The sequence below is a fragment of the Prionailurus bengalensis genome, chromosome E3, assembly GCF_016509475.1.
Source record: "Prionailurus bengalensis isolate Pbe53 chromosome E3, Fcat_Pben_1.1_paternal_pri, whole genome shotgun sequence".
NCBI classification, from domain to species: domain Eukaryota; kingdom Metazoa; phylum Chordata; class Mammalia; order Carnivora; family Felidae; genus Prionailurus; species Prionailurus bengalensis.
The window spans coordinates 4463323-4475789 of NC_057357.1; the positions used below are offsets into that span (position 1 = coordinate 4463323).

At 49.2% G+C, this 12467-nt stretch overlaps 2 protein-coding genes across 2 annotated transcripts in view; both read right to left on the reverse strand.

The window, feature by feature from the left end:
* Positions 1 to 12467, reverse strand: part of RADIL (Rap associating with DIL domain) — a 60678-nt gene that overhangs the window by 37406 nt on the left and 10805 nt on the right. The gene's annotated exons all lie outside the window — the stretch shown is intronic.
* PAPOLB (poly(A) polymerase beta) lies at positions 7082 to 11415 on the reverse strand. Its single transcript, XM_043559586.1, has one exon. The coding sequence runs from the start codon at positions 11218 to 11220 to the stop codon at positions 9295 to 9297; it is 1926 nt and encodes a 641-aa protein (XP_043415521.1). The 5' UTR covers positions 11221 to 11415; the 3' UTR covers positions 7082 to 9294.

The following is a 12467-nucleotide window of genomic DNA, read 5'->3' on the forward strand; positions in this document are numbered from 1 at the left end:
GAAAGGGTGCGTCCGGGTGTTCCCACGGGCACGTGGGCGCGGACAGCCCGGAGTGGAAAAGGGGGATAAGACACTGGATTTATTTCACTGGTGTTTGTCTTTTCATGTATGCATGAAACTAACAGAGATGAAAGTCCGTGATTAAATAAACCCTTCCATTTATGAGAGCTCTTCAGGGAAGTACAAAACTAAGAATCCTAATTATTAAGGCACGGTGTTCAATTTAACACTGATTTTTAGGTTAGTCGAAAGTAGGTACTGGCCACCTTGCAATTATTAACACATTCGGCGTTAATACATTATATGTGGCAATAGGTTTTGCAAAAGCATTCTTAATGATCCCAAAATATACATAGTGCTCCATCCACACCATGGAATATTCCATACTCCCTAAAACGAGTGAATGGGAACTCTGACAGATGTGGAGAGATCTCCCAAAGGAGTTTGGTAGGAAAAGGAAGTATGTGGCCCCATTTCTAAAACAACAAACTTTGATCAAAGCCTGTGTGAGTACACGTTTGAGGTGTGTCCAGGCTTACCCAAGCGCAGGCAAGCCAGACAAGGTCACTATGGTAGGCAGAATTCTCAAATGACCGCCCCCCCACCCCCACCCCACGATCTCCGCTTCCTGGGATGACTCCCATGACTGTGTTCAAGGGCAAAGAGATTTTGCAGATGTAATTAAGGTTCCTGAGGGGTTGATCTTGCCATACGGAGACAATCCAGGGGGCCCAACCTAATCACACGAGTGCCATCAAAGCAGAGAGTTTTCTCCAGCTGGTCACAGAAATCAGAGAGATTTGATGTGTGACAAGGGTCTGAACGCTGCAGAGCTGGGAGGGGCCCGCGGTCCACATACAGCGGAACAAGAAGGAAAGGCAGAGACAAGATGGAGACTTCAGTCCTGCAACCCCAAGGATCCAAACGCTGCCAATACCATGTGGGATTGAGGGGCCCCGTGCTCCCGTAGGGACCACAGCCACCCAGTGAGCGGAGGGCCCAGCCACCGCATGCCAGACTCCCGACACGCTCAATCCGTGAGACACTGAAAGGGTGTGGTTTGAAGCCACTACTCGTGTGCCTGTTGGGAGGGCCCGGAAAAAGGCGAGGAGCACCTCGCCTTGAAGACACCAGGATCGTGTGTCACGGGAGTGTGGACTTCGAGGGGGCTGTGGCAACGGCTCAGGAGGACACGGGGGCGTGTTTCTGGAAACCCCGGGAAGGTGGCCCGCCATGCGGGAGCAGGACTTGTGACTGATGTGCCTGAGCACACCCCTCAGGAGATGCCACCCGCTTTCCCATTACCTGTCCCAAGAGGCAAAGAGGGAGAGAAACATCAGGAGCTGTGAATCAGAATGGAACCGGGACTGATGACTGAAGATCCTCAGTCTCCGGACGACAAAGGAGGCCAAGAGTCGGAGGGTGGCGCAGAGAGAGGGGCCGGTGTCCTGCTCAACCCTCTCCTGGCGCCTCAAAAAGATCCGAAGGCCAGAGCGCCGGGCCAAAGACCCTTTCAAGAGACCAAGGGTGCTGCTCGTCGGTTCTCTTAACCAAATCAGGGGCCCTGGAGAAGCTTAAGGGCAACCTCACCTCTCAGCAGAAGCCGCAAATAGAGAAGGGCCATCTCAGGAGCGTCCCTGGGCGTGGCATGTCTGACGGCCGGCCGCCCCTGGAATCCACGCCTGGCCCAGCCGGCAAGTTCTCGGAAGCGAGCAGCTCGGAGCAGGGACGGAGGGAGCCCGGCACGGAGAGAGGCTCTCCACAGGCAGCAGGCAGAAGAAGCCACTCAGGAGAGTCCCGTCTTTCGGGAAAAGCAAAGAGTGGCTCAGGGCCCAGAAGACGGCCAGCAGAGTGTTCCCAGGCCTGGAAATCCCACCACGGCCCCCAGCCAGGCTCGCCTGACTGCATTTCAAAATTCACCTGCACCAGCGACTCCTTCTCGCCATCCACTGCCCCCTTTCTGACCCCGAACGCCACGACTCTTGTCCTGCACCTGGCCGGCAGCCGCATGCGGGGAGCCAACCGTCCCACCGGCCCGCGGGTGGGGAGCACTGTGCCCTCCGGCGGTAGAGCTGAGCTGCACTTAACGGATATAGGCAGGCGCCCGCCCCCCACCTGACTCGGATTCTGTATATGACGAGCATCTGGACGTGAACGGATACGTAACGGCGCGAGACTGTGGGGCCTGGAGATGGCTGGAGCGTTTTGCCCACGGACGTAGCTGTGGGTCTCGGCCCAGGATGAGCCAGCCCCCGTGAGTGACCGGGCCCTCATGTAATCACCTCCCCAGGGCGTGGGAGGGACCTGTCAAGGTGGAAGCCATCGTGCCGCCGTTGAGGCTTTGTTTTTCTATGGCAAAAGAGGTTTTTGCAGATGTAACTCGTTTCATTAGTCAGTTCACTTTGGGGTCAGTGAAAGGGAGATTATCCAGGTGGGCTTACTTTAAGCACATGAGCCTTTACGAGTGATGAGGAAGTCAAAGACTCGCGGAAGGGAGTAGCCCATGCCACGCTGTTGGCCTGAAGGGGGGGGGGGGTGGTTAGGGTTTCCAGCAGGGGGACAAGAACCTCAGTCCTCTAACCACGAGGAGCTGAACTCTGCCAACAGTAAGGCTGAGCCTCCTGACAAGAACTCGGCCTGGCTGACACCTCGGATTCAACCTTGGGATACCCGGAGACTCCAGCCAGGCCACGCGGACTCGACCCGTGAGCTGAGCAGTGCGTGTCGTTTAAAGCTGCTGTGTTTGCGGTAATTTATCATATGGCAAGAGGAAACTAATACACGCACGGACTAGGATGTCAACACGAAATCAGGAGGGGTCAGAATGGCAGAGGCACTGATTTGGCAGAGGGCGGAACGCCGGGGTAAAGAAAAAAACGTTTGCATCGTGTGAACTCATTTATGTAAAGTTAAATGCAAGTGCATTGTTAGGTTAAGAGAAGGGCTCGTTCCCTAAAATCCAGCAGTCTAATCAGGATTAGTCAGCTGAACATTCCCACTGAAAACAACCAACACTGGCCGAATGAGGCATAAACGAGAGTGAAAGAAACCATTAGGCCAAAATCTGAAAGGAGAGAACCCAGAGGTAGGAGTTGTTCTTGTCTGGGAAAACCCTAGCTGGTTCCCGGGAAAGAGAACCGTGGTACCGCGAGAAATCAAAGCCCTGGGCTCGCCACGCACGAGAGCCTACGGGAGGCCCTCCCACGTTTCCCGTCCTTCCCTTCTCTGGTTCCGATACGAAGGTTTTCTTGGTTTCATAAACTGCTGCTGCTTTTTCTGTTCTCTGGAATAGTCTGAGGTGCAGTGTTGGAATAATCTGTCCTCCAGCATGAGGAAGAACTGGCCTGGACAGCCTTCGGGGCTGGTGTTTTCACGGTTCTGTCTGGTTTGGGTGCATGCTTGAATGGCTCACACACACCGTCGAGGAGACTGTTCAAGGTTTGGCCTTTCTTGAGTGCGTTCTGGTAGGCTGTATCCTTTCTAGGAGATTGCCCGTTGCATGTTAAGTTTTTTAATTTACTAGCAAAAAGCTATCTGTAAGATCCTTTTTTAAAACAAATACATTTTTGAGAGAGACACACGCACAGAATCCAAAGCAGGTTCCAGGCTCCCAGCTGTCAGCACAGAGCCCAATGCAGGGCTTGAACCCACAAATCATGACCTGAGCCACCCAGGCCCCCCCTTTTTTAAATGCCCCTAGTGTAATTGTCACCATCCCCTCTTATACCTGGGATTGTTCGTGTACCGTCTGGACTTCTCCTCCTCAGTCTTGCCAGTTTTGGGTAGTCCTTTCAAAGGTACCACTTGTCATTTTATTGATCCTCTCTCCTGCATGTGTTCTGCTCTATATTGTTTCCTGTCTTCTCTCGCGGAGTTCATTAGCTATGTATTTTGACCTAATCAAGTAGGCAGGTAGCTCATTGGTTTTCAGTCTTTATTTCCTCGTATGAGCATTTAAAGCTTCAGCCCTCCTCTAAATCCCAGATCAGCTGCCTCCCCCAAGTTCTGATTCACGTTCAAGTCTTGGATCCCTGAGCTGCTTGGACGTGTTTGAAGTTGTATGTATCTGAGGGCTGTGTAAGAGTCGGCTATCACTGCCTGTCAGTATCCATTCTTTCCGCCTTCCTAACGGCATGACGTGAGGAACGACGAGGCAATGTGCCCAGTCACAAAAACCACCTTTCCGGGTCTCTCTTGCAGACCGGCGTGGCCATGCGGCTAAGGCGCGGTCAGCGAGAGATGAGGGAATGTTCCCGCTGGGACTTCTAGGAAAGCGCCGCGGACGGAGCACACGGTTTGCGGGGACACCTTTGCCTGGCCCCCTCTTCCCGCCTTCCTGCCCCGAAGGCAGATGTGCTGGCAGCGGCCCCGCAAGCATCCTGCATTTGAGGGGATCTTCCGGCCTGAAGGCGTGAACTGGAATGGCGGGGAGGGCTGGCCACGGAAGGAGCCACGGGTCCCCGGTGACCTGGAAAGCCACCCTATGGGCCCTGAACCTACCACTGCTGTATCGCCAAAGAAAAGAAACCTGCATTGGGTTCAGCGACGGTTACCTGGCCAAACGCAGTTCCTAATTAATACAGAGGCTGTCAAGACCCCACTTGGGACCGGTTTTTTGATCATGGAAGATTTCACCTATACGAAAGCATTTATAACTTAGACTAATAATAAAATGCACCCCACTTCATCCACCATCCAACTTGAAAAAGGCGGAACCCTTCCAGGCTCCCTGTGTTCTCGAAACTATGCCTCCCCGCCTGCTCCCCAGCTCTCACCCCGCCAAAAGGAACCCCTATTCTGGATTCTGTGTTCAACATTCCCTTATTTTTCATTGATGGTTAGACCACACATTTTGGTAACCCCAAGTTACACTGCTCTGTTTTGCTTATATCACACTATTTCTCCGCCGTTTGCTTGTTTCCTCAACCGTACGAGACACACCCATGTTGATGTTCGTAGCTGTGGTTCATTTAATCTCGCAGCTCCGTACCGTTTATCGCACGAACACGACTCTATCCGTCCCTCCGTTTTTGGTTTTTGGGTTATTTCAAGCTCTAAGCTATTACAAAATGCTGATACCGACACCCCTGTACTCGTGCCCTGGTGACCCATGGGACAGAGTCTTCAGGAGGCTTCCTCTGACACCATGACATACGCAGATCGTGACATTTACGTGCACACCGGAGGTAACGTGGAGGGGTGCAGAGTTCTGCATGCAGCTGCAGAGGGGGCCCACAGCATGGCTCCTCGAAGGCTCGGGGGACCAGTAAAATGAAGCACATCGGTGCCCCACAGTATGGTGGCAGAGGCACGCAAGCCGGCCAATGGTGCCGGATGAGTCCAAATGGTCTCCCACGGCTCCCAAGGGGGACAAGGTACTTCCGGCTCTCACGGCGCTCTTGGAGCACCCCTCTCCTCCTCCTCCACAGCCTGGATGTTGTTAGACTCTCTTTTTTTGTTGTTTATTTCTGGAGGCGGGGAAGGCGGCAGGGGCAGGGAGAGGGAGACACAGAATCCGAAGCAGGCTCCAGCCTCTGAGCTGTCAGCACAGAGCCCGACTCAAGGCTCAAACTCACGAACCGAGAGATCGTGACCTGAGCTGAACCTGAGCTGAACCAACTGAGCCACCCGGGTGCCCCTAGACCTACCTTCTATGCTCTTAATTCACGTTTCCTCACTGCTAATGCGATGGGGTATCTTGTACTTCCTGCCTATTCCTACCTCCTCTTCTGAGGCGGCTATGCGCCTCTTTTGCCCGTGTTTTATGGAGCTGATTTTCTTAAACAGCTTGTTCCTGGCATCCTTGATCTATTCCAGACAGTAATCATTTGTCAGTTGTATATATTATAAAATCTTCCCACGTTAGCCTATTTTTCACTTTTCACTGTTCATTATTTGATACAATTAAAGAGATTCATCCGTCTCTTCGTGGTTTGAGCTTTTTGCGTGCCTTCCTCAGGAAGTTCTTCTCTAGGCTTTTTGTTATTGAATAAAAAAAAACCGGTTTTGTAGTCAGAGAACATGCTCTATGAATCAGGTAATTTGCAATATGCTGAATCTTACTTTCTGATCAAGTTAGGAGGGTAACTTTTACACATCCCAGTGTTTATTTGAGAGTAAGATGCACTTTCCAATTGTTGGGTGGAGGGTGCTGGAATAAATGTCCAACAGATAAGGAATGACAGACGCCGGCCAGGGGGATGGGTAACAAATCCAAGCCCCGGCCATCTGTTTACATATTGTCTCTGGCTGCTTTCACGCCACAACGGCGGAGTTAAGTAGGTGAGACAGAGACCATATGGCCTCCCAAAGCTGAAAATATTTACTCTCTGGCCCTTTATAGGAAAAGCTTGCCAGCCTCTGTTGTGTTCAGGACGGTTTCCCTAGTTCTTTTTTGTTTTTGTTTTTGTTTTCTTTTTTGGTCTGCTTGGTATCAATTGATGAAAGAGCCATTTTTAAATCTAAGACGACAACACTTTTGGCAATTTCTCCCAATCCTTGCTTGTGATGTTACTTTATGTTAAGGCGAATTTCTTAGACGCAAATGAGTTTTAAATCGCTCTATTGTCCTGGTACATGACTTATTAATTAAATGTATCAGCATCATTAAAGCAGTGGTCACTTTTGTCCCTAGTAATGACTTCTCTGAAATCGGTGTGGATGATATCATCACTACAACAGTTTCTTGTTGTTAGCATATTTGTTTCCCATTCTTTTATGTCTTATATTTTGGATGTGTCTCCCATAACTAGCACACGGCTGCACTCGGTTTTCCCATGCATCCTGACCGTTTTAGTCAGAGCCTGATGCGGGGCTCAATCTCACAACCGTGAGATCACAACCTGAGCCTATTATCAAGAGCCTGAGCCACCCAGGCGCCCCTTTCCTGCCTTTTTTTGATTAGAGTTGTTTCACTCCGTTTTTTACCTGACTGAAGTTTTAACTCTTTCAAATGTTGCCCTCACGTTGTAACATCAATTCTAGCCTTAACAAAGTAAAAAAATCTCCTCAGTGTCTTTATCCTCCTCCGCAACGATGTAAGAGCATCTGAACTCTGTCAGATTTCAACCCCTCTGCTTGCTTCTTTGCTATTTATTTTTATTGTTTTTAATGGAGAAATACATCATCTGTTTTCAAAATAGTGCTCGAAAAATACAAGGGGTACAGGTGCTATAAAACAAAGCAAACTCCCATCATGAGACACTACGTACATCATGTGAAAAAAAAAAAAAAAACTAGTCCGATATTCAGGTAATGAAAACTAGAAAGTTCCCAGTTTCCAGCTTGGTTAATTATAGTTACGTGAAACACTTAATAAACTACTTTTCCCCTATGCGTTAACGAAACGACAAGACCAAATTCGTGCCTGGCAATTCCAACCTGACCCCACAGCTACCTGAAATACAGAGTTACTGTGCACACTCCACCTGACCTAGGGTGCCGGAAGGGTAAAGGACTTGACAGGGCAGACGTGGAAACCAGGAACGCTGTGTACTTGACATCACAAAGTAAGGGTGAAAAGAAATCCTCAATTACTGCAGAGCCTAAAGGGAAGACTAATCCAACCTTGGAAAGTGAATCTAGGACAGGGGAAGGGCGTAAGAAATTATAGTTGAGTATGAAAAATGCACGTGTGGTAGAAAGGGACATGGCTGGGGGAGGCCGGAATCAGGACAGGCTAACTGGAAAACCTGTCAGGCTCACTGTGTCCAGATTGAGGCAGACTACGTTTCCATTCATCTACATCTGGGCCGTTCATGTTTCCTAAACATGGATGTTCTGCTGCTTAATTATGAGTGGTCTTTTTTTTTTTTTAATTTAAGGAAGGTATTCCTAATCTCTTATAGAATAAAACGAAAACAGAAAGCTGACTAGATGTCAAGTGCTTGCTAGAAATTATTTTTTACATCTTAACATGTAAAAATTGATGAATTTTAGTGAGTCCTTTAAAAATAAAAATTGGTTTAAATATTTGGGGGAAATGGCTTTTCGCTTACATGTTAAAATTGGAAATTAACTTTAGCACAAACAGTCTGTGGAGCATACAAAATTTCTCATACGTAGAGCTCGTCTGAGCCATCCAGGGCCAATAACGTGTCTCCCAATTCGCTACTTTTAGGAAAGTTTTAGTAAAATATTAGCCATGGAGCCAAAATCCAGTGTTTTGTGCCACGAGGCCACAGGACTGTTGGCTTCATATCACGGTTAAGAATATACTAGCATTCCAGGTATTTTCATGAATCTGCATACAAGCATACTTTGTGCATACAAGCAAAGAGAACGGAGTTGGGGTGAGGGGAGAGGCAAAAACTTTTCTGTTTGAGGAAAAATGATTAAGGGCAAGAGACTAGGGAGTTTTGTTAGCTCTGAGACTGTATTTGCTGTTTGCTGATTGTATGCGCTCTAAAACAATTGTACAGATAAAACCAATATATCATTTCTTGATTGTGTCCTAGCAAAACCAAAGACTATCTACTGCTTCAATGTCAAATATATACCCTATGCGTTGACATTTCACTTTTAAAGGGTTATGGCTACCTCACAGAGACCGAATTAGATGTACTTTTACACTTTTTCTGACGTTTAGTACACACTGCACCACGGCATCCCATCTGACGATTAATAATGAAGAAAACTCTTCAGGAAAAAACTAGAATTCATCAAGCTGGAAAACTTAAAATTAGTTCTACTTTCTAATAGAAATATACATACGGTGCATCATCAGTATAACGAATTCTGATACCAATTTGTATTGCCAATTTTCCCCAACAATGCATCAAACATAAATCCAGTCCAGATGTCAGGCATGGGGTTGCCAGCTGAAGGGGTTGTTTGTTTTTTTTTTCTCTTTATGGGCACTAGTCCTTTAAAGTAGTTGCTACAACTGCTGCTGACACATTAATAACAGTTCTAGCTTCACCTACTAACCTGGACTTCTGATCAAGACTAGCCAAGTAAAGGAAGTTACCAAATAAGGCTAAATCTATTTTGAGTCAAATCTCGTTTGGTACCCTTCATTCTCTTCCTGTGGCCTTTGAAGACGACAGGTTGAGTTGGCAGATATTGTTTACGGACCCTGGAGGTTGTTTTTGTCAGTTCGGTGTGTCTTACTGAATTCTTGGTAACAGGAGCAGGATTTGCAGGAAGAGCAGAGATACTGAAAAGTTCTGTACTGGATGTTTTCCAGATGGCCAGCCACTATCTGAATGGTTTCTAGTGGAGTTATACTGTCTCTTTAGGAGATCGTTCCTCTTCTTTTAGTTTCTTTGGTCCTTTCTGAGGTGAGAACGTCTGCTAGACTCCCACTATAGGATTAGCTATGTTTGTTGCAGTGCTCCCTGAAGGCCTGGGCGGATGATTTACCAGACGTGTAGAAGAAACAACTCTGGCAACTGTGGGCTTTGGTGGCGGACAAAGGGCTGGTTGTGAGGCAGTCTGAGGAATGCTTTCCCCCGACGCACCCAAGCTTTCACTGGGATTCGCTTGTTGCAAGGAAACTTCAGTAACTTGCACATTGGTCACAGATGCCACCATTATAGCAGGAGCAGGACTGTTTCTGCCCTGACAGCTGCCAGTCGTCGGGCCGGTCTTCATAATGCTAGCAGGCGAAGGCACAGACATGCCGTCTTCACTGTCTACAGAGAAGTCAAGGCTGTTGTCATTCAAAGCTGTCAAAATGACACCTTCTGCTGAATGTGTTTTCTTTTTCTGAAGCACTTGATTAGGTAGTAGTTGATGAAGTTCCTTTCTTCTTAAATGCATTGCAGCAATTTTCATATCTACCTCAAACATCTTAGTATTTATTGCTTGCCTATAAACCGTATCCGTGAAAGACTGGATATCATAGGTGAGATCAATACTGAGAACGTCAGAGTTTTCCGGCTTTTTTAACACTAACCCAATCACCCACATCGTGCGAAATTCCTCCCTGTCCGGATTTTCTTTAGGAGCTGGAAATGACTGAGGATTCACATGCGCCAGAGTAATAAATTCATTCTTCTCCAAGCTCCCAACCAGGATTCGGATTTTTGATTCCACCAAGCCCACCCACTCTAGATGTTGTTTTTCTGTTGGTGCACTTGCTAGAAGTACAATATAATGCTTGTACTTTTGAAAGAAGCTTGGAGCTTCAAAAAGCTTGGACCACTCTGCCTTACTCAGCAAAATTTCGTGTGTAATGGCCAGCCCTTGTTTAAACTCCTCAATCATGACCATCCTTGTTGAAACAGACACATTGTATGTGGAGTTCTGCTGTGGGTACGCCGGTGTGATTATGGGCATAAGATGGTACCTATCACTGGGATTTACTCTTGGGTCCCACACAGGCAAATTAAGGTTCTGTTCTTCAGGCTCTTTCAGTAGCACTGGATTTGGCCACTCCCATTCAGAAAACACCAAGAAAAACTTACGTACAAGAGTCGATGCTATTGCATTCGGATAGAGCTGGCAAGTTCTTGCCACTAGCATGGCCCAGGAAACACCTCCTAGGAAACCTAATATATTGGAATAGATATTGTGGCATTTGGCCCACAATTTGATAGCTCTCAGAGTTAACCTGAAATTGTCAATGTCGGGTACCAGATGTAAAATTTCATCTGTCACCCGGCAACCGTTAAGGCTTCTTATGCATCTAATATCTAAATTTTTAAGCAGACTGTCATCTCTTAGGTCCAAATCTTCTGGAATGGTCTGCAGCGCCAACCTTGCAAACAAAATATCAATCTCTATCCCATCAAAACACAGTTTAATAACTGGCACAAACGCCTCCTCAACAGCCCTTAAATCTTTCACTTCTTCGTGTAGTTTCAATTTATCATAGAACGAGGTGAAAAAGTCGCTTCGGTCAACATGTCTTGGAGCAACGCACAACGCATCGATATCGGCACCTTTCGTGTGTACTCCTAACCTGTAAGAGCCGAACGTAAAGATTTTCCCGCCAACATTTTCAATTACAGCTTGTGGAAGGCTCTTGCTTTCACTGATCTCCCGTATCCATTCCTTCACCAGATTATTTAATTTTTCCAAAATTAAAATCCTGCGCTGCAGTTCCTCTTCCTCTTCAAAAACCCCGAAGGGCTTCAGGGTTTCGATTAGCTTCTGGGTAAGTACGCAGTCAGTCTCCTTGGGGGCTGCTAAACTGATGGGGGAGGAGATGCCACAGCGCTTGGGCGGCGGCGGGGGCTGTTGTGATCCAGGGGTCGTCACCGGAAACGGCATCATCTCTAGCGCCGGCCCCGCCACGCCACTTCCCCCGCCACCGCGACCTCCGCCCGGGTCATGATCCGCTGAGGCGGGAGGGGCGGGGCTCCTGCCGGCCCGGGTCCAACCCGCTCCCGCTCCCTCTCCGCTCCCGCCGCTTCAAGCGCTTCTCTGCCTTCCCCTCAGCCCCAACATGGCGCCGGGGCCCTCGGCGCGGCGTTCTAGAACGGCCGCGCAGGCCACGCACGCCACGGCGCCTGCGCCGCGCGCAGAGCCCCACGGGAGTTGTAGTTTCGCGGGGGGGGGGCAGCGCAGGTGGGCAGGGGTGCGCCTCGTCAGTACCGTTTACGCACACCTACCACCTACCGCCCGGATCTCCAGTGCCTCGCACCTCGGATCTACTTCCTCTCCAGGTGCAGCTTCCGGGGGGCCTCCGCCCTAACGCACGTCCTTCGGAAACGCCTCGCGGCCAGGGTCTGCTGCTGCCAAGCGTCCCTTTGCGTCCTCCCTGGCCAGGTGCCTGCCTGGGGGCTTGGCGGTGTCGGCACCTCGGGGTCGACGGTTCTGTTCTTTCCAGCCTTGAAGGTCCTCCGCGCCGCCTCTGCTTTCCACGGCTTCTGTTGAGAAGTCTGCAGTCCGGCCGACCCGCTCACCTGTCTTTCTGGCGGCGATACAAATCTTCCCTGCCCTCCACGTCCTGCGATACCGCCACCGGGTGTCGGGGGATAAACTTTTCCCTTATCTTATCGTACACGGTGATTTCTGAACCGTAAGATGCGCGGTTTTCGTCTCATGACCCCAGGAAGATTCTCAGGCGTGTCCTTGGAGTATGCCCTCCCCACCACCGATGCGCTTCATGCGGCCACGTGATGGACTCTCTCATTGGGCTCTCCATGTCTCCCGCCTCCCCTTTCTTCCCGGGCGATGCCGGGTCTACCTCTCAGTTCTCTGATTCAGTTGCAGTTAGTCTGCTGTTTAAGCCGTCACTGAAGTATCCATTTCAATACTTTTTTAAAGTTTATTTATTGGGGGGGGGGGGGGGGGGGAGTGCGCACACACGAGTGGGAGAGGGGCGGAGGGAGAGAGACAGAATCCCAAGCAGGCTCTGGGCTGATGGCACGGAGCCCCATGTGGTGCTCAAACCCATGAATCGAGAGATCATGACCTGAGCCCGGAACCAAGAGGCCAGTGCTTGACCAACTGAGCCACCCAGGTCCCCCTCAATACTTGACATCTTTAATCACCAGAAGCATTACCTTGTTCTTTTC